The following is a 23,435-nucleotide window of genomic DNA, read 5'->3' on the forward strand; positions in this document are numbered from 1 at the left end:
AATAAAGAAGTACAGGAAGTACAATAGAATCAAAAAGTTTTTCTAAGAGCTTACATGGATTATCAATACCAATTATTTTTTTCATTTTAAAATATGCTTTTCTGGCCTTTTCAACAAGCACAGATGTTGCTAAATTAAACTTCCCATTACTTTTCAATACAATACCCAAATAACAGTATTTTGATACAACTTGCATAGTATTTCCATTGAAAGTGAAATTGATGCTTTGATGTTTACTATTTGAGTTAAAAACCATGATTTTAGATTTATCAACATTGACTTGTAATTTCCAATTTGAACAATAGTTGTAAAGAATATCTAAACTAGTTTGTAAACCACTTTTGCTCTCTGATAAAATAACAATATCATCAGCATAAAGCAGACAGTTTACATTGAGATTATTTACATGTACAGGTTCACATTTTACATTTTGTTTCAAGTCACTGACAATACCATCAATAAATATATTGAAAAGTGTAGGGCTAAGAACATCCCCTTGTTTGACACCACATTCAGAGTTAAATATTTTACCTAACCCATCAGAAAATTTTATCCTACTGGTTGTGTTGCTGTACATGGAAAAAAGAATATTAAATAATTTTTTAGAAATATTAGAGTTAAGGAGCTTATAAAATAAACCTTCTCTCCATACAGTGTCAAATGCTTTTCTAAGGTCAATGAAAGCAGCATATACTTTTTTACTTTTATAATGGTCAATGATAGTTTTTATAGAGAACAAGTGGTCTGATGTTCTACAGTTTTCTTTGAAGCCAATTTGATTTTCACTTATAAGTGACATGGACTTTACAAATTCAAGTAACCTAGTATGTATTATTCTATTGAAAAGTTTTCCAAGATTTGAGGTAATTGATATACCTCTATAATTGCTAGGGTCAAGCCTATTTCCAGATTTATATAACAAAACTAAATAACTCTCATTCCAGCTTTGAGGAAATGTACCAGAATTTAGTATAAAATTAAACAATTTTCCCAAAGAATTTAACATTAAATAACCTCCATGTTTTAACATCTCATTTGCTATCATATCTGTAGATGAGCTTTTCCCATTTTTCAGAGATTTTAAGGCAGTTTTAATTTCATTTATGGTGATTTCTGGTTCAAGGAAATTGCTATGGTGTAGTTTATTTTTCATAGCATGAAATTTTTTTAATATATCTTTATGAAACTCATTAAGATTGTTGTCAGCTTTATTGAGGTTTGTAAAAAATTGGTAAAATTCTTCAGAATTAACTTCATGAGACGAAACCTGTCTTGTGGTAGATTTATCCAGTTTGTTCAATAATTCCCAAAATGATTTAGGATTATTGTTAATATTTTTGTAAATATCATTACAAATTGTGTTTCTATAATTTTGTTCCTCAAATTTACATAGTCTTCTGTATTTTGCTTTATATGTATAAAACATTTTCCTGTATTCACCATTGAATGGGTGTTTGTTTACAAGTTTCTCATAATTTTTAACTGTATTCCTAAGATCAGAGCATGACTGTGAGAACCATGGTTTTTTCCTTGTTTTATGTTTGCCTCTTGATGTTTTCATAATAAATTTGGTTGATATTCCTGCACATTCAACAAGTATTGAGCTAAAGGCTTTTGAGATTGATTCACAATCAAGAAATTCATTATTCATAAATTCAGAAAATTTAATTTGAAATAAACTGCTTTGAATATTATTAGTGTATGATTCTATTGCATCATTGTTCCACAGAAATTTTCCGGGAATAGGTTGTAAATTATTTAATCTATCAGAGCAAGGTTCTGAGCAAAAACTGTCAAATATTGCACAACATATAGGCCGATGGTCTGAGAAGGATGTAAAATCTAAAACTTCAAAGTAACCTACTGAATTCAGAATATCCTTAGATACAAGACAATAATCAACAAGACTACAGCCGTTATATGTTATACAAGTTGGCTGACCAGTTAGGTCACCTGTTGTTCTACCATTTAAAATTCGTAAACCAGATTCCTTACAAAGGTTCAAAAGGCATTTGCCACTATTGTTAATATGTTTGTGGTCAAGATTATTTCTTGACATAATTCTATCTGGTTGATATAGAACATCATCAGAACTTGTGTGTTCAAAATCAAACATAACAAAATCAGGTTGGGTATTGGTGTACGCATTGAAGTCACCTTGTATGATTACATCACCATACTTACTATATTTCACAATATCACTTAGCAGAATTGAATATATGTCTTCAATGTCGTTTACATTGCCGTTAGAGTATTTAGGAGAAATATAAACAACTCCAAGATAAATATCCCTTTGTAATCTAAAAAAACTTTTATCAAGTTTGATCCATAAAATATCTGGATGATTATTACTTACTGGTTTTATACCATTTATAATTGTTGTTTTAGCATAGATATGTATTCCGCCTGAATAACGCCTAGCTTTTTTATGTTTTTTCCTAAAACTTGAATGAATTAATTGGTGATTAGGAAATCCATTGAATTGGTTTGTTTCACCTGTCCAGGTTTCGACTAGACTAGCTATGTTAAATTGGGACAATTGCTTTTGAAAATGAGGATCTTGGATTTTTTCATTTGATAGACCTTCAACATTCCACATACCCAACTTCAGAAAATCTGCATTACACTGTTTGGAGTGTTTTGAATATTTTTTCATACTAAATTGAAATGAAAAGGGATACTGGAAAAATACACTTTTTGTAATAAGTATATGCATATCTTTGAGCAAATATTCTTTGCTAACACTAAAATAGAATAAAAAAGAAAAAGAAAAAATTACTTGTTCCTGAAAACCCACAATTCATAGTGGATAGAGACATTAGTTAAAGCATCATATACGATGTATTCAATAAGTCATCAACAGAGTGATGAAATGTCGTAATTATATGGGACAATTCAGTACATTATATGTAGTACAACAATTTGGATAACAAAAATTCTTCAGCAATACCTTACAATGCTGACATTATACAGTAATCAGACTAGCTATCTGATAATAAACATATATCTTAATGGACATATATGTCTATTTTGTAAATTTGAACAGTGCTTTTTTAGGTTTTCAAAAGTAGCTTACATCTAAAACAAGAACAAGTAACATATTATCATAATACACTGTATTACAAAGTTGTTCAGTGCTAAATGAGTAATTGAGTTGTAGAATGTTTTATGTAATTTAACCGTTATTTATAATGTTGACATTATATAGTATTCAGACTAGTAATATCTGATAATATAAAAAAAAGAAATAAAGAAAAAAAGAAAACTTATTATATGTCTATTTGTAAATTGGTACAGTGTTTTTTTTAGGTTTTAGAAAGTAGCTAATATTAAAAACAAAAGCAAGTAAATTATCATAATATTCCCTTTAAATTGGTACAGTGTTTTTTTAGGCTTTAGAAAGTAGCTAATATTAAAAACAAAAGCAAGTAAAATATCATAATATTCCAAAGTTATTCAGTACTAAATGAGCCACAGAACATGTTTCAAGCAGTTGAACAGTTATTCAATTTTAACGTTGGAACTGGGGAATGGCCCAGGGCGCCCTCCACGGATCCGCAGGCGGAAAAAACCACGGTGCACTGCCTGGGTGTCCATGGAAGTGGAACATAGGAGGGTTCTCGTATTTGGTGTTACTCACAGGCCGAGATCCGCTGTGCCGCATGGTGGCTCCCGCCGAGCCCAGGGTAGATTGACGACGACCATTTCCATTGTCACGAGCAATGTTGAGAGCGAATTTTAAATGTTTTACAATGGCTGGTAGGCCTTTTCTAAAGTTCAGGTGGACATCATCATGGTACATGTCTTCTGTTGGTTGGAATGGGTCTGCAACAGTGACTTTTGAGTATTGACGACAAGCTGCATAGATTGCAGCATTTGCCTGATCCACTTTGCTAGCATTAATATCTTTTCGGTATATGATTGGTAATAAGTATATTTTGGAGTGTGTCCAAACTGTTGTACATAACTTTAGAAGATCTGAGAATTCCTCACTTTTTACGTTGTTGTTGTATACATATATACATAAAGTTATAAATTTACATGTTTAATGACATTTGATATAAAATGTCATCATATATAGTACTTATTTTAATATCTTAATATTCTTGTTTAAGTTATAGAATATTTTGGAAATGAGAAAAATGAAAATTTTTAAAACTCCTTTATTAAAAAATGTACTTTCGAATCGAAATAAATGTTATACATACGTGTATACTGATAACAAATGCTCTTTCTATCTCTCTTTCTCTCTCTCTCTCAATGGTTTAGGTAATCCATAAGACATACATGCATAAGCCAATAGAATTTTTTTAAAATTAAGAGTAAATAAATTATTCTTTTTTTTTTGTTTTACACATAATTAATTATGATTTGAATATGTACTCAATTAATAAATAGGATTTGGAAAAGGTTCTGTCAACCTACTATTAAAACTTATTCAACCAGTAGTTTAATCCAAAAGAAACACCGATTATTAATTTATCATTTATGACTGAAAGCAAAAATGTTATTGTTGCCAAGAGCCTGATATATTTCCATTGTCCAGGCCGAAAGTGAATGTTAAACATACGTAATATCTAAGTCTATTCTGATATTAAAAAAAGATTTATATGTATTGACGTATTTATTTTTAAAGAAAAAAAGAAATTGTTGTCATATCCAGTGACAAATAGAATTTTCTTCAATCGTTGTTAAATTTTTTTTTTTTATAATTATGATATATATGAAGCATATGTGTGCAAACATTGTTTAACAGTTGTTTAAAGGGCGACAAACTCCGAACAAACCTGGTTATTATTCAGGCAAACTCTGGAATGGTGTACGTGGATGAAATAATCACTTTTTAACACAACACGCACTGTGTAAACCTTTTTTTTTTTTTTAAATATATTACTTTGTACAATCAGTTCGCGAACACAACAGATTAATAAACGCGGGAACTTGAACGTACTGTTACCGCGGGAAATTAGATGAAAAAAAATCCCTCACTATGAAGGCCTATGCCAATCAGAACTTAAAATACATAATTTTTTGTCTGCTCAATTCAATAAAATCAATGAATTCAATCAAATTCAAGTCTTATATATAGCATAAATTGACGCTGAGTTCGTCAATAAAAATGTTTCTACGAAAAATGTAAATCAAGACTTTTGAATTGTTGATTGGGTTGCTAAAAAATGATGTTTATCCATTAAAGTTTGTTTCTTTCCTTTGTTTAAATGGCCTCTACTAGCTACTTTTCGTAAGGTCCCAATATGCCTGTTAGATCCACCCCTTATGAGTAAAAACCGGGAGAATCTGACTCAGTTTGTGACGTCATTAAAATATCTATTTTTAAATGCGGAACCATGTGACCAAACATACTATTTACCAAGATGGCGACGTTCCTTGCAGTTCCCCTGAAACAAACTCAGGAAGTTGAATTGATAAAACCTTTAAGAAGTTTCATCCAAAACACTTTTAGTCAAGTAGAACCAGACGACTACAACCATGCCCTCAACGAGTTTAGCAAATTAAGGAATTTAATGATCGCTAAATCTGTTGACAAGCACGAATCAGCACTGGAAGTCCTATACCGGTTTGTATTACAAACTTTACTATTGATTTATTCATTGAATGGGACCTAATGTGTTTGTGGTTCATTTACTTCAATAGTAAATTTACTAACGGCTTCTTTTAATTCAAAAAATCTTTCAATGTAAACATCAGTAATGAGTATTTTGCAATATTGATGAGTCATGAGCCCCTGATTCTGATCCTCTGTCCCGTGTTTTCATCAAATGCTAGAAATCATCATACTCAATTATACATGTTTTTATCAAATGCTAAGCAGAGTGAAAAATTCCTTTCATTAGATTAAATTACATCCCTAAAGTTACATTTCTTTGGACAGTTCAGAATAGAATATTATGATGTCAGACCAGACTATAAATGCTGGCATCTGATACATATACATGTAGCTCCGTTGGTAGAGCACCTGACTAAAGAATTGGTTCAAATACTGATTTGTTTCATCCCCATCATTTCTCATATCCCATGACATGTGTTGCCGAAACTTTTTGATCCGACAGATTAATTCCTGTGAGGGTAGAAAATGGGATCATTACGGGGGCGGGCGGGGGAATGTGTTGCTCCGACCAGCTTGAAGGTTGGCACCAGATAGCTCAGTCATAGTCTGACTAGATGGGGCCCAGTTTCATATTCTGGTTCAGTCATTTCTCACCAAGGACTATTTCTTGCCTGTGTATTGTTACATAATTTTTCCAACACATAAAATTATACTAGCATACAAAAATTGACTAAACGATGATCAGGTGAGAAATGGTACTCGGTGAGAATAAGTCGCACACTAGTATAACTACAAATAAGCTGGCAAAAAGATCTGAAGACCATAGCAGTTCCCATACAAATAGGCCCCAGAATTGTGCTCCTTTCTCTACAGTCATTATTATCTTATGAACTATAGACTTAGTAAGACAGAACAGTGGTTTTCAACATTTTTCACCTCATCATTAGTTTCAATCTTAAAACAGCGAAAATAGGTAGCTGTTCAAAAGTGATAAATTGACTGCTTGAATATCCAAGTCTCGATAATCCCCTATTGTTTGATTTTTTGCAAATATTCAGGGTTTATTAGAATACACAGAAAACTCATAATAAATGAAATATTATTGAATGTCAAAATTCAAGGTGTTGAAATCTGATTGCATGAGCTTAAAATCAACACAATGACTGAAACACAGTGAGTTTAGTTGCATTGTGAAATAGGTGGACTAATTCTGTAATTCAACATGGAACACAAATTGGCACCAGAAAATTGAAAATATTGCTGAAATGAAACATTCAAGTTTTAATTATTGACTAGCTTTTACACTAATAATTTGTACATGTGTATCAGCTTATTTCTACAATTTCACCTTTATTTCTTATCATTTTTTAAATCTTTGAACTATTTGGAATGGGAATTTTAACATTAAATTCCCATGAATAACAGTAAAACAACATAGTTAATTAGTATAGCTCTAAAACATTCAATTCCATCAATATAGCTAATCATAAGCCTGTCTAGAAAGCAAAGAGGAGGTTACTAGCTGTTACAGAAGAATTAGGTGATATATGTCTTCTGTCGGTGTGTAATGTCATCATGTAGGTGTTTAAAATGGTGATTGTCAAAAGATTGTCAAACTTCACTCACCATGCATAGGGAGATATTAATGAAGATGTCAAAGGAATTTCATGTTCAGAAAGCTGTTTTAACTTAATTTCAAAATTGTCAGAATGTTTCATTTCATTCAAGGAAAAGAAGTGTATATTCTACACCTATTTTTAATTTGAGGCAGTGTAATTGTACAGGATGTGTACTAGTCATAAGATCAACCTATGTACAAATAGGAGCAACTCAGCTCAAAGGATGTTAACTGTGACAAGTATCGTAAAATGAAAATTGAAAATATTTACTGTTATAAAATTTTTTAAAAAGTTTGTACAGAAAAGAACTTATATAGTCCATGAGAACAAAAATCCACTTGCATTAATAATTTTAAAGCACTAGATATCTTCTTTAAGTACACTTGTACCGGTATATGAAATGGTACAGAATGACATATAAAAAATATAATGGAAAAGTCTGCAAACATATAATATTGTAATCTGTTATATATACCAGTAATTGAAACAATTATGTCATTGACAAAAATATTGATATATACTTTTGACTTGTTCATGTTTCAATATTAATCTTTATTTCAATTTCCATTATAAACATTTATGGTACATTTTGTAACTATTTACCAAGGAGTTTTGCTTTTAAATATGTTAAACAAACAATAACCTCTATATTTCCTTCATTTTTTTATCTTTAAGGTCTGAGTGATGTAGTTATTGATAATTAAGCCCATGCATTCTTATGTACCGTAAACTTGTAACATGAGATAACCAATACACATGCACTGAACGTGTCCAATGTCACATGAATTCATTCATGCATTGTTCATATTTAAGGTCTTCCGTTTCCAACGGAAGACCTTATAGTGATTGTAAGGTTTTTTATTATTATTATTTTTTTTTTCCCCTTTTTTTGTCCACAAGATTTCTCAGAGATGGCTGGATAGATTTTCTTGAAATTTTCAGGACTAATAGAATGTGTTAATATCTCGAGGCGTTTTTTTCATTTTGTCAAAAATCATTTCCGGTCGTCAGTTTCCTGTCCCGCGTTGAAAAAGCTTGTACATTCGAGATCTCAAAAATGGTAAAGACTTAAACATCCAAACTTTGTGGGATGATAGACCTATAGTTGTAGATGTGTTTAAACTATTTTGTTTTGTTCGTCGTAACTTCCGGTCGTCACCGGAAGTACTTCAAAATAAACAACTTTTACGCATTAAATTCTTTTTCAATAGAATGAATATCTAAGCATAAATATACACAAAAGTAATCTTTGCGATGTTATATCAACAACAAAATTCCACTTCCGGTGAGATATCTCAAATATCTCAGGTAGCTTTTTTGAAACACATTTTGTACACGCGAGATCTCAAAAACTATTAGTGATCAAAGCACAAGACTTTTATGGATGATAGACATTTGATTGAGGATGTGTTTAATCGGTTTCATTTTGTCTTCCGTCACTTCCGGTCCACACAGGAAGAGTTCAAACAAATCGAGCTGTTTATGAATTTAACTTTTTGTCTTTGATATCTGTAATGTGCTCGATGAACAATAAAATGCAAAGGGCAAGTATACAAAAAATTATTAATAAAATTTACATTAAGCACTTCCGTTTGTCCGTTTCCTGTCCCGAGACAAAAAGCCTTATTTCAATGAGATCTCATAAACGGTGACAACTTGAACAATAAAACTTTGTAGGATGATAGACCTATGTATGTACATGTGTTTAGACTATTCTGTTTTGTTCGGCGTAACTTCCGGTCGTCACCGGAAGCTCTTCAAAAGTAACTATGTTTACGCATTTAATTCTTTTGCCATAGAATAGATATATAAGTATAAATCTATACATAAGTTATCAATGCAATGTTATATCAACAAAACAATTCTACTTCCGTTGAGATATCTCAAATATCTCAGGTAGCTTTTTTGAAACACATTTTGTACAAACGAGTTCTCAGAAACTATAAGTGATCATGCGCAAAACGTTCATGGATGATAGACATTTTATTGAAGATATGTTTAACCGGTTTCATTTTGTCTTCCGTCACTTCCGGTCCACACAAGAGGAGTTCAAACAAATCGAACTTTTTATCAGTTTAACTGTTTTTCTTTGATATTTGTAGTGAGCTCGATGATCAATAATGTACAAAAGACAACTATACAAGAAATATTTAATACAATTTACATTTAACACTTCCGTTTGTCCGTTTCCTGTCCCGAGACAAAAAACCTTATTTCGACGAGATCTCATAAACGATGTCGACTTGAACAATCAAACTTTGTGGGATGATAGACCTATATATGTACATTTTTTTAAACTATTTTATTTTGTTCGGCGTAACTTCCGGCTGTCACCGGAAGCACTACAAATAATATGTTTTTCCTTTATTTATTTCTTTTACATGGAATGAATATATCAGTATACAATTTTAGATGTGTCATCTTTATAATGTTAAATTTTCAAAAACCTGTCCCTTCCGGTGAGATATCTCAAATATCTCTATGTAGCTTTCCCTTTTACAAATTTGATGCCCGCAAGATTTTTGTCACTGGAGGTGAATGAGACACAAAGCTTTCATGAATGATAGACATTTGATTGATGATATGTTTAGTGGGTTTTATTTTCTCAACTGCCACTTCCAGTTTTCACTGGAAGGATTCAAATTAATCATGTTTTTAACAACCAAACTTTGTAACCTGTGTTGTTTAGTTCGGCATTACTTCCGGTCGTCACAGAGAGTACTTCAAAAATTGATTTCTTTTTCAATCTCGTTGTTTTACATGGAAGTACCGTCTGGATGTATCGTTTACCATACTTATCATATTAACTATTTTCTCTATGTAAGAGAAGCAATGTCTACGGTTAAATTGATTGATGTATATCAAAACGGAAGACCTTTTTGTTGCTTTTGCAACAAGAGTCTAGTTATTGATTATTATTGATATGTATGTACTGTGGTAAATAAATACACTGGTATGTTATTATGTACATTATTATTTTTACAGGTATTATGACCAGCTTTGTGCAATAGAAAACAAACTCCCAATAGCCGAAAACCAGGTAACTTTCCTCATGAAAGACATTGAAGCTTCAATTTAGGTTTGATAACCGGTACATGTAATACATGATGTCATCTTTTTTATAGGCCAATGAGGGGACAATTAGGAAGGGACGATGACACAATCTTAAATTCTGTTAACATCAGATCAGTATTTGTTTGCACTCAATGAAATCATTAACTTGTCATATATCCTCTTTTTTCAGATTCGAGTTAATTTTAAGTGGAGAAATGCTTTTGACAAAGAATCCCTATTTGGTGGAAAGCAGATTCTGGGTGAGTGTCGACCTGTCTATAAGTCTCTGAGGAGTGAACAATAGATAGGAGTGAACAGTAAATATAGTGAATAGAAAAAACAATGGAGTTGAGTTTAACATGTTGACATTGTATAAATTTATTTAATACAGTACTAATAGTCTCTAGAAATATCAACAAGTGAATGAGAATAGGATTCTTTCTAAACTTTTTATATAGACAACTTCATTAATCTTATTAATTACAAAAATAGTAAACTGATGTGTAAAAAGTTAGATTTGGTATTAGCAATAATAGACATGACTTTTGATATGATGAATATAGAAGGTAGACAATTTACCTGTCCGTCAGTGATTTTATCTGTGATGTAATGGTTTCCTGTAGGTATTGCCTCTGGTGCTTATGAGAAGGTGTGTATTCTGTTTAACATTGCTGCCCTCCAGAGTCAGATAGCAGAGGTTCAGAACCATGACAGTGATGAAGGACTTAAAACCTCGGCCAAGTATTTCCAGGTAAACAGTCATTGAGATCTACTAATCCTATGGATTGAAAAGTGAAATCAAAAATATATGTACAAAATGTGATGTCATGTGTGTCAGTCTCAGGTCCACTGTAAACATGGAATCGTATCTTTACTTCTGTTACATTTCGTAAACAATAGTCATTGACAAGATCATCACCCTAGGTTAAGACCAAGGCTCTATTAATCATGTAGTGTTAATTCATTAATTAAATCAAAATCTACTGTACCCATTGACATGTAACAGACATACTGCTTACTCGGTATATGATTTTCTTAGAAAATACTGCAGTGAACAGTTGCAATACAGTTGTGAACAGTTTTACCATTTCAACATTTTTCTAAAAAAAAAAAAAAAAACATCGAATAACTTTCAGGAATTTTTTGTGTGTGATTTTGATAAGAGTTTTCATATTTTTCCAGATGGCTGCAGGTATATTTGGACATCTCAAAGACATTGTCCTCTCACATGTTCAGCAGGAGCCCACCCCTGACTTGAGTCCAGACACACTCAATGCTCTGAGTGCACTCATGGTGGCTCAGGCTCAGGAGGCTATCTACAGAAAAGCTGCTGCAGGTAAAGGCATCAGACAGTGCCACAAGTGTTAGATCTTGGTTTGTGTATTATACAACCCAGGATCAATCTTGCTTACTTGCAATATGAACTGCAATTTTCAGTTCTGATTTTTTCATTGTAAAGGTACTACTTCATTGACAGAAAAAAATCTATATGGTTCATCTACAAACTTCTCTTTGGATATTTTTTTTTATAAGAAACACTATTGAAAAGCTCTCATGTAAGCAAAATTACATATCAGTTATCCTGTAAAAAAAAATCTGTTTGCTTAATATATTCCATAGTAAGAATTTTTTTTTTTGTCGAATTAAACTCTTTGTTTAATCTTGTCATAAGGGTTTAGGTTACATGAAAAATAAATAATTATGGGACATTTTTGCAGCAAAATAAAAAGATTCTTTAGAGTGTATGTCCAAATTAAGGTAACAATATTGAGGTAAAAAAAATGAGGTAAAAAATTGGTACATCTATGACTTTATTATTTACCAAATATATATTTGTATTGTAAAGTCTATGCATTAAAAGGAAATTAAATGAACTGCTTAGGTATGCAACATGTCGTATGCAAATTCACAGGCAATCAGTTTGCTTTTTCTCCTGAGGAAGGAAAGAAAATGAATGTTGCTTTAAACATTTTCAAGGAATGCGTTTTAAAAAAAATATTTTATTAAAGATTGACTTGATTACAGATAAGATGAAGGAGGCCATGGTAGCTAAGATTGCCCACCAGTGCTCCGAGCTCTTCAGTGATGCCATGAAGCTGATGCAGCTGGCTTCCCTCAAAGATCTGTGGCCAAAGGTCAGTTCCATTGGTGAAATGAACAAGGATTGATATTTCCCCTTTGACCCTTAATGTTATTATAGACAAAGGTTATTAAACGAAGGTTATTGCAAATATGTAAAACCTAATTCATACAAGTTAAAATCAATTCAGTTTGATGTATTTTATATTCTTTACTTTGAGAAAAGACTCATAGTGGAAACCCCACCTCGCGTTTAACTTTTACTAGGTTTTTTGATGAAAGTAAATATGTACATTGCTTATGAGAACATACTTTGTATCACATTTCAAGCAAATGTACTAGGTTTATACTTCAAGTACAGATATCTTTGAGATATGTTCATACTGTAAATCTATTCTGTGGTGACTTATTTACAGGACTGGCTGCCACTGGTTGCCTGTAAACAAGCAGCGTACCACGGCATGGCAGAGTTCTATCAGGGCTCCGTTGCCCAACAACACAAGACATATGGAGAACAAATTGCTCACTTACAGGTACATGTCTTTAACACACATGTACTTATATGAACTTATTGAATATAAAACATTTTATAATGCTGTATTGTATTAAGTGTGAAAAGCACATTTTTTGAAGTGTTACAAGTGATGTGTAAAACCATCTTCTGAAATTTTGAAAAAAAAACAGTTTAATGTGATATGGCGAACACTAATCAACATGAGCCAGTTGTTACCTTGTTATGGATCTTGTTAATTCATTGCCAAAAAGACAAATATAATTATGATCTTTCCTTCAAAAGCATATCTCTAAAACAAATGTAAATAAATTATTCCTGAAGTTACAGTCTGACTGAACTTTTTATGTAATTCAGAAAGCCAACGAGCTTCTGACAGCTGCACAGACCAGGGGAGGAGCAGCATTTGCCTTCAAAAATGAGCAAGGAAGAATCCAGAGAGAGCTGCAGGCAGCCAGAAAAGACAATGACTTTATTTATCACGACAAGATTCCTGACCTGAAGACCTTACCAGCCATCGGCAAGGCTGCTATTGCTAAACCGACAGCATTCCCCACCAAACCTATGAGTGAAAAGTTTACAGGTCTGCTTATGTTTGTGTCACTGTTTGGTACTGTAAAAGTATTATATTTAGAAAGTATGATATTTAGCAAAAATTTAATTTTTCAACAGGTTAGTGTGGATTTGATTTAGTGCATTCCTGAATGTACCTATTTATATCAATATACATCATATGTTTGACATTTGGTGATGTACTTTATTTAGTGGAAGTTACATTTTGCCAAAAATGCTAATTAAAATACACAGCCAAATGTAAAAAGTAAACAGTTATTTTTTTAAGTAAAAATGTAGTGTACATGTAAAACAAAGTAAAAGGAAGGTGTTTTTGTTACTCTCTGAAATGTCATGACATTTACTGTCCCAGTTTGAAAGCTTATTACAGATGTTAACACAATGATTTAAAATAACACAATTGGTTTTATCTAAAAATGTATATTTGACATTGTAGATCTGTTTGAGAAGCTTGTTCCAATCCCCGTGTATGAAGCCTTGAGTGCTTTTGAAAACAGGAAAACACAAATTGTTAACACTGAGATTGGTCGGCTACGAGAACAGACACAGCTCATGAACAGGTGAGAATTTTTGGTAGAATGCTTATGAACAGGTAAGAATGTCTTGTAGAAAACTCATGGACAGGTGGGCATGTTTTGTAGAATGCTCTTGAACAGGTGGGAATGTTTTGTTCACAGCTGAACCTTCACGATTATTAAAGTAATCCTTTTTTTTTTTTTTCATTTCAATGGTTTCAATTTTTTGCAGTATTTTAGCTTCCCTAAACCTGCCTGCAGCTTTGGAGGATTTGTCTGGTCAGAAAGTTCCCCAGTCAGTGATAGAGAAAGCCCAGCAGATTAAAGATATAGGGGGAATTCAGTTCCTTAATAAACTAATGAATGATTTACCAGAGTTATTGCAGAGGAATAGAGAAATCCTTAATGAGGTACAAGAAATCAGTTTTTGTACATTTGAAATGTTGTTAGAGAAATTTCCTTCATTTAATTATTTGGGCATGGAAATCTTAGTTATAGAATTTACAAAGATATCAGACACCAGTAATAAAGAAGTATTTTTTAAATGTAATGTCAAGAACTTAGGTGTTATCAAATTTTATACATTGTGTTGAAGTTGATCTGACCTTGTATACATATGTATCTTCATGTTCCCAGGCTAGTTTGTATAGTTTATAGTTTTCATAGATATTTTTCAATGATAGGTTAATTATCTTTAAACTCATGGTAAATTCAGTATAATTGATAATGGTACGTAGTAGTTGCTCATTTAGAAATAATGTCCATATGGTTATGAATATCAATGAGATTTTCAATGTATTCATCTGGTCCCACCGTCACCAAAATTTTCAAATCATTCAACTCAGTCCTCAACTCAAATCCTTATTTAAGGAAAGTGCATTAATTTGAGGTCAAACTCAGATTTGAGGCTAAGTATTAACTTGAGGAAAGTTGGTGACGGCATGGCCTGAACAGCTGACATCTTGCACTCATTAAAATGCATTAAAACAAATTTTGAAATTGATTTTCTTAGTGCATTAAAATGGTTGATGATGAGGCAGCATCAGACAAACAGCTCCGAGAACAGTTCAAAGAGAGGTGGTCACGTACTCCGTCCGACAAGCTGACGCAGCCAATGAGAGATGAGAGTATGAAGTACAAACAGATCCTGGACACAGCAATCAACGCCGATCGCATCGTACAGGAAAAATTCCAGAAGCACAAACAAGCTATAGACTTACTGTCAAAATCACCTGTAAGTGTCATTGAAGTATAGTATAGTATAGTACCTTCTTGCTATTAAAGAGGTTCCATACAGATGTTCCAACCTTACATCTGTCTTGATAATGGTTGTACTGACATGAAAGTTACTTCCCATGTATATTGCCAATAAGGATATTTACGCTTATCAGGGAATCTTTGTTGTTGTTTAATACAAGCTAATGTGGCATTTACTTATACTGGAAATAATTTCTTTAGTGTTTTTTCCCTCAAAAGAAAGATATTCTGATACACCATGAATTTTTCTTGTGCATGCGTGTGTGAATGTCTTTGTGTATATGCAAATGTAGGTAGTAAGTCCCACAAAGATTTATTGTCCTTTTGATTTGTAGAACACTTAATATCTATTTGTTGTTTTCAGGGAGAAATAGAAAAGGCCCTCCCTTCCGGTGGTGGAGCACATGCCTCAGAGAGCAGTGGGGTGGTGCAGAAACTTCGCAAGTTGATGGAGGAAGTAGAGACTATTAAGGCAGAGAGAGAAGTCATAGAAAATGAATTCAAAGAGGCCAAGTTTGATATGAGTAAGTAAAAATATCATGTAGAGTGTTGTAAATGTCTGTTACTACGGTAATTGTTTTAAACATCAAAGGTTTTCTAACTACACTGGAATATTCTGAGCTATTGAGTAATGCACACCTTTATATTTTCCATGCAGTTTGATCAACATGGTGTCATCAATTTTTATTTTTAAAAAAATGGTGAAATCATATTTATGCAGTTTTCACTCTTTAAATTCTAATGTATAGAATCAAGAAACTTTTTAGATGCATCAAACTCATATTCATTTTCAAAACATAACAAAAAAATTTAGGTCACTTTTTAAAAAATTCTATATTGTCAAAACTAAATAATTTGTACAGATGCTTTTATGCTAATTGCTTAATTTAATCTGCATGTCATTTTCTTTTGAAGCAAGCAAGTTTTTCTCTGCATTAGCATCAGATGGTGCAATAAATGAAGAAATGTTATCAGCAAGTGAATTAGACCGAATTTATGGACCATTACGACAACAAGTGAATGAAAGTCTACAAAAGCAGGACTCTGTGATGTCACAAGTTCAGGTAAACATTAGACAAAAACTGTATATCAGAGTATGAAGAATCCAAACTCATGAATGTTCAGTTTCTGAAATTCTCACTATAAAATGCTGCTGCAGGAATTGATTTAAGTACCATATTGAAAAGGGGAATAGCTCTTTTTTTCAATTTAAAGAAAAAAAATAAATCTGAGTTATTCCCCTTTTCAAATCAAAATAAAATACATGTTTCCAAGTTATATAATATTCTAAAATTTTTGTTAAAAGGTCAATTGTTGTTCACTCAAAATGATAGAGAACAGACAGGTTAATGATATTTAAAAAAAACTGTAAGCAATATCTGGATACATTTCAATTGTCCGACTTGAAAAAAAAAACCTATGATAATTCTTTTTGACAGTACATGTATATGCATGTACAAAGTGTATTTTATTAAGTATTATCAGTATTTTTCAAACTTATATTTTGAACAATTATTATTTTTCAGAAACTTTATTTTGTACATAGCTGTGTATTTTTTTTTTTTTTGAAAGAGAAAAGCATTTGAGCGTTTGTAATTATTTTGCACTCTGATGTGGTTGAAATGCTGGAGTTATTTCTCTTTACAGACAACTAATATGGAGTTCTGTCAAGCCAAAGCTTCCGATCAAAGTGGAGCACAGCGTGAGGCCATGTTGAAGGATCTGGCTGCAGGCTTCGATATGTTTATGGAACTGAAGAATAACTTAGAGGAGGGGACCAAGGTAAACCATTGTAATATACCAGTTACAAATGTAAAAATGCCAGTAACACTTGAAAAAAAAAATACCAGTTAAATTTGTAAAATATTAGTAGCAATAGTTAAGGTACCAGTAAGATACATTGTACTAGTAATACATGTACTAGTCATGTTATATGTCCTTAAAAACACACCAGTAGAGAAAAAGCAAATCCTGAAATTATGAATTAATTCTTATGGTTCCTCAATTTCAAGATGCTATATTTAATTTTTAACCATTTCACATACATATACCTATAAATCTTATTCTTGCATATTTTCTAACGGACATGTGGTTAAAAACTTTTTTAATTGCCTACCATATGATATGTTAGAACTATCAGATGGCATCTGGGATAAAAGTAGGCTTGTATTAGAAGCATTATTGATTTAGAAGCTACAAGTATATCTCTCTATAATTTCAAAGACAAAGGCAAAAATGATATTATATCAGATCTATATAATAGTATGACTCCTAAACATAAACTTATTTTCAGTTCTACAATGATTTGACACCACTACTAGTTCGTCTACAGAACAAGATATCTGACTTCTGTTTCGCACGAAAGACGGAGAAGGATGAGTTGATGGCTGACCTACAGAAGTCTATTGCCAACCAGCCCACAGGCCCTGCCCCTCCCCCTCCCAGCTACCAAAACCCTACAGGTGAGGTCTCCTCCATTTTGTAGACTTTTTTCAATTTGCTACTTTTTTGTTGGTTTTAGACATTGTAGATTTTTTTATTGTATCTGTTGTTTGGTAAATGAGTAGCATGTGTTTGCAGAATATTGGCCAGAAAATATTATTATTGCTGATTTTACAGTTTTGTATCAAAAAGACTGAAGAACAAAATAATTTGTGAAATAATAATACTTGAATAGTCCCTGAATAATATCCTTGCAAACATGCTCCTCATTTTACAACACCTCATTTATTTCCATCCTTTCATTTTGCACTGTGATGTTATATATTACAGTAAAACACTGGTTATACCAAAATGCTTTCAGTAAATTCACACTTACAGCTAAATCATTTTTATTCCCCAAAGTCCTTAGATCTATAAAATACATATTGCATATAACAAATTATATTTAAAACAAATCAAATTTTGTATGCCCTTTGCACTTCGCTACAGGAGTGTTTTATTGTATTGAGTTTGTATTTTTTTTTTACTATTCATACTGTGGGTTGTTTTAGCTACCACTCAAAATCGAGCCCCACCAGCTCGACCACCACCACCTCAGTTCTCGACTGCTTCCTCGGGCCCACCACCCACGGCCAGTACACCAAGTGGTGCTCCAAGCTCCCAGGCGGGGCCACCGCCATACTCCAGTGCCCCCTCAGGGGCCCCTCCTGCAGGGGCTTACTCCTACACAGGGGGCCCTGCTCCTCCACAGTATATGTCGGGTAAATAACTTCATGTCCTTGTCAAATAATGGTATTGCATTTTCTGGCAAACAGAATGTTTGATATGCAGCCTAATTTCTTAACATCTTTAGTAATTAATGTCATAAACAAGGAAGAGGATTCATTGGCCTTTTAATAAATTCATACCGGAATTTCCAGATCTTTATCTTGGTCCTCTTCAACACAAAATTATTTGTAATTCATTGTAACGGTATATTACCATCAAATACATGTGGAAGATTAAATGCTGCAAATCAAAATGGATTTGGAATGGTAGCTTTTAAAGACTGCTGCATGATGATTAATTACCCCAGAGCTAGCATGTATAGATAGGCAGTTTTGATATACAAAATATTAAAAAGTAACAATGAAATGATTCACCCTATTGCGCCTTATGTTACAATTATGTAACCCAGGTTTTTAGGTCAAGGATTAAATGTCATGATGGTTGTGGTGATGTGTCTAACCCTTGACTCAAAGTCTTGGAAAAAGTTTCCTTGTTAAATGTAGCTTTATCCTAATTAAAGAACAAGAACTATGTTAATAGATGGTAAACATATGTACATTAGTATGTATGTATGAAAGCCCCAAACTTTTTCAGCCTTGACTCTTTAGAGAACAGATTCTAATTATTAGATTTTTCATCAAAAATTTAGGAGACAGTTCTGTGGGATACCTTATACTGGTAGTTTACTCTTTAATCTTTTGAAATTCACTTTTAAGGTTTTTTTTTAATACATTTTCTAGCTTAATTGATATTGTGTACATAATGTACATATTATATACCGGTACTCATTTCAGTGAAAATCATTAACATTCATAGAATATGTTTTTTGTCATCTTCCCAAGTCAAGGGTTTCTGATGTAGAGCGGAGCGGATCAGAAACTCTTGAGTTGGGAAGATGTTTTTTTGTTTGCTGTTTTTTGGGGGTATTTTTTGTGTGTGATTTTTTTCATTGTTCTTTTTAATGCTTATTTTCTATATTAATTCAAATTATGTTATTAGGACCAAAAACCAGTTCCCCAACTAGTACTACTAACACAAGTAGCACAACAGGTACCAGTTTAATTTAATGCATCCACTGTCAGATCCTATCCTATCCAAACCCTTAATTAACCTATATAATGACATCTATGGCACTTGCCATATGTGTTCCTTTTCCTTCTTGTCTAAGCACTTGCTATATTTTTCCATTCACCCTTGTCTAAGCAAAAAGTTCTTCGCACTTACACATTTCACTACTAATATCCTTGACAACTGAGTCGTGTATTATTGACTGAACCATTGATATTTACACAGAGTTTTCTAATCTCAAGACAATTGACAGTTTTGTAGAATGCAAAGTTGATCATTATGTTTTCATTGGAAAAAAAACAAATTCATCATGAAAATATGATTAATGAAATAATTGCTGTATTGTACAGGTTACAGACTTAATGGCTTATAACTGATCATGATTGATACGCATGTGATGGAGTCTAAATTACCTTAATTAGCTTCATAACAAATGTAATATTAATGTACACATATATACAGAAATTTTCCTGGAAGTAATTTATAAAGTGTATCACATTGTGTATTACTTAGTATATACCATCTGTCAAAACACATGTTGTCACTGAGCTACCAAGGATGGCTTGCTATCGTGCATGCATTCTGGGAAACTTATACATTGTAGCTTATGTACCGGTAATTCAAGTTTGTACAAATCTTTTGCTTTTATTTGAAGGAAGTTAATTTATAGTCTTAACTAACCGCTAGGAGGAAGTTAAAATTCACTATCAAAAAATAAAAGTACCAGGTACTTGTACATGTATATGCCAGTGTTAAAACATGGATATTTTTGAATAGCTTCAATTTTAATCAGTTCCAATGGTTTCATTAATATTTGTGAGCATCAGTTTTTTGTGGATTTGGTAAAATTTGCAATTTCAAGGATATGTGAATTTGTCTTCAGAGATCATATCAATATACCATACATAATATGTTAAAAGAAATTACACTTCAATGAACATTTAATTCTTCTGTGAATCAACTGAACATTTTGAGGTCCACAGAAATTGGTATATAACAAATATTGATTAAACCACAATGACTGGTATTCAAATTCATTTGAAATACAGGTCAAGTAGACATACAGTCTTTGTAAATTTCGTATTATAATTAATGATTCCTTGATCAGTTAATTATGTGTAAGGTACATAAACATTCTTTATGTCCTTCATTTTAATAAAATGTTTAACTTTATATTAAAGCAAAAAGTTTTATCTGAATTGTACTGTGTAAACATTGGCCGTTGTTTACATTTGACTGACAGACTGATTCTTTTTTTTTTACATGAATAGGCAGCCATCCTTCTGCTCCTCCCTCCCAACCCACCTCCCAAAACTACGCAGGATCAGGTAAAAACATGACACACATCTGTAGAATCCAAGTCCCACAAAATGACAGCACAGTTATACCTCAATGAGTCACATTGTGACAAGGAAGAGGAAGATTGCATTGTATACGTGACTAGTTCATCTGAAATAGAAAGATTTTATTGTATACTGGTATTTTATACCATCAAAACATACATTTATGTAGATAATTTGTTATATTTAAAGCAATAGCTATCCTTTTCAGTATTTTATTAAAAATTATACTACTGTAATTGTTTACAAATGCCTTTAATTTGTTTTTAATTAAATGAATAGGTCAGCCATCATGGGGTAATGCCCCATACCCCCAGGCTGGAGGAGGTTACCAGGGGATGCCAATGCCATCTATGCCATCTGGGTTCAATCCTTACAATCCCTATATGCAGTATCCTCAGCAACCACAACAGGGATTCCCCAACCAAGGCTATCCACAACAGGGATATCCCCAACAGTATCCAGGTCAAGGATATCCACAACAACAGCAACAGTATCCACAACAAGGATATCCACAACAACAGTATCCCCAACAAAACCAGTGGAGATAAACAATGTGCTCTAGTTGATAGATGTACCAGTACATCAACTTCTGACTAACAGTATATCAAGTGATAGAGTAGACCAGGAAAGGATTTTCCTTGATAAAATGGTGTTACTGTGCTATTTGCTGTTATCTTAAACATGTGATAATTTCTGATTTATTTATAGATACTTTGACTTGGGTTTATTTTAAGAAATGATTGCTAAGTAATTTCAGTCCATTGAAAGGTGTTTATTTTAGTACTGATGCATGTACGATCTGATAAATACATGTACATGTAATCTGCAAATTTTGAGTTCCGTTGTACAAACAGCATAATTTTAGGAATATTGACAACACTGTATCATTAAATAAGATTAACTATTTAAAGAATCTGCACATGCAATTATACATGCATATACATTTTGTATAAAACAGCTTTGTCATATCAGTATCGGAGAAGTAAGAGTGATACAAGTTTTATTGTATGCAGTATGGGACACAAGTATGAATGGAATGTGTGGGGAGAAAACTGCGTGGTCTCCTTGATGATTTCTGATATGTGGATTAGGCTGGTGTCCCAATCCTGCCTTCCTTGTCTATATATACATGTAGATTTCCTGTGTTAAAGTATACTTACATGTAGCAATGTGAAGGTGATGTATTAAGTACTCATTAGTACTGATGACATACATAGGTAGATTCCAAAAGAATTCCACTATACCAAGAGATGTAGATCCATAGAATGGGAAAATCATTCTTAAGATATTTAAATACATGTATATTCCTTTTAACTATTGTTCTAATTTCAGAATGTTAGGTACAAGAAGAGAACATATACATGCTCAGAAGCTGTATATAATGCTTAATATTTCCCTGATAATTTGTCCATTCATGCAGATGTACCTGCACAAGATCACTATTGAAATGTTTCCTTTCTCCACTCATTTTGATTACAATCATAGCATTTCTCAATTTTAATTTTGTTTATTGATGTTAAAATCTTATCTAAGAAGACTTTCAATTTTGAGAATTTTTATTATAGGTACCATAATTGTTTATCCTAAATAACTTTCGGTAAAGTTGAATGCGATATGATTTATTGCAACTGATTTGGGTTAATTTTGTGTGTATCATGATGAATTAATGCTTGTTGTGTCTTTTATACATTACATGTGTATTTTGGCAAGATGGCATATGATTTAATATGCTTTTCTTTAAGTTTTAAAATGCTATACTTTATTCAATTATGATGCACCACTAAAAGTTTTTTATTGCTGAACCCACTTGAGATACAAATTTTCTGGTATTGATTCAACAAATACAATAATCATAACAGTTTACATAACAACTTGTTTATTTTTATTGAGCAGTTGATGCAGGAGAAGAAAGCAAATAAGAAGTAATCTATAAATAGTTTTACTTCTAGTCTACCTGTATTTGTCTCGCATGCTTATAGTGAACAAATATTGCAAGTGCAGAGTGTTGAAAAATAAGAATTGAATGTGGAGAATTATGGTAATGGTATGTTTTAATTAATTGTTACATCACAGTTTGCTGGTATAAGACAGCTGCTGGTGTCAAAGTATGGCTTGTATTGTTTAGTTATTTTTTTTTCGGTAATGAGCTAAGATTGATTTGTTACAACATTGCATTGCTGGGTTAAAGAATTGAATAGATGTGGGTAAATTCAAGGGTCTTCCAAATATGGAAACCAGCCAAGAGTTTCATTTCATTTAAATTGTGTACTTGCGAAGTTTTTTGTTGTTGTAAAAATACAAATGAAGTAACTGTAATATTCAGAATTTACAGACAAGTATGGGAAGAGCTTAGATCTTTGTAACATATTCCCAAGGCAAAAGAGAAGCCATACATGGACCTTTATGTTACAAATGTCAAGAGATGCTTTTATAAAAGGTCAAGTGTTTGAGATGCATGTTTGAGAATATGATTATTGAAAGATAAAAATTACTGACCATTTAGCAAGCATCCAGAAACTTTTCCCATGGGGTTACAAGGGATGTTTTTGATAGCCAGGAATAGTGGATAAAAGTTCATTATATTCATAAAACTTCCTCTGCTTAAAATTGTCAAATACATGTATTACAATTTTTTAC

General features: G+C 32.3%; 1 protein-coding gene across 6 annotated transcripts; it reads left to right on the top strand.

Annotated features, from left to right (window-relative positions):
* The first annotated feature begins 5,359 nt into the window (after window positions 1-5,359).
* LOC128182021 (programmed cell death 6-interacting protein-like) lies at window positions 5,360-22,908 on the top strand. Of its 6 annotated transcripts, XM_052850620.1 has the most exons (19): window positions 5,360-5,578; window positions 10,174-10,228; window positions 10,433-10,502; window positions 10,866-10,993; window positions 11,425-11,578; window positions 12,268-12,377; window positions 12,738-12,854; window positions 13,190-13,415; window positions 13,842-13,965; window positions 14,153-14,330; window positions 14,933-15,154; window positions 15,542-15,701; window positions 16,093-16,241; window positions 16,825-16,959; window positions 17,471-17,639; window positions 18,171-18,380; window positions 19,387-19,437; window positions 20,727-20,783; window positions 21,078-22,908. In XM_052850620.1, the coding sequence occupies exons 1-19, from the start codon at window positions 5,376-5,378 to the stop codon at window positions 21,344-21,346; spliced, it is 2,787 nt and encodes a 928-aa protein (XP_052706580.1). In that variant the 5' UTR covers window positions 5,360-5,375; the 3' UTR covers window positions 21,347-22,908. The 6 variants fall into 6 exon arrangements, with proteins under 6 accessions (XP_052706580.1, XP_052706597.1, XP_052706589.1 ...); XM_052850637.1 differs by lacking the exon at window positions 20,727-20,783; XM_052850629.1 differs by lacking the exon at window positions 19,387-19,437.
* The last annotated feature ends 527 nt before the right edge of the window (window positions 22,909-23,435 follow it).

This window comes from Crassostrea angulata, chromosome 1, assembly GCF_025612915.1.
Source record: "Crassostrea angulata isolate pt1a10 chromosome 1, ASM2561291v2, whole genome shotgun sequence".
Taxonomy (NCBI): domain Eukaryota; kingdom Metazoa; phylum Mollusca; class Bivalvia; order Ostreida; family Ostreidae; genus Magallana; species Magallana angulata.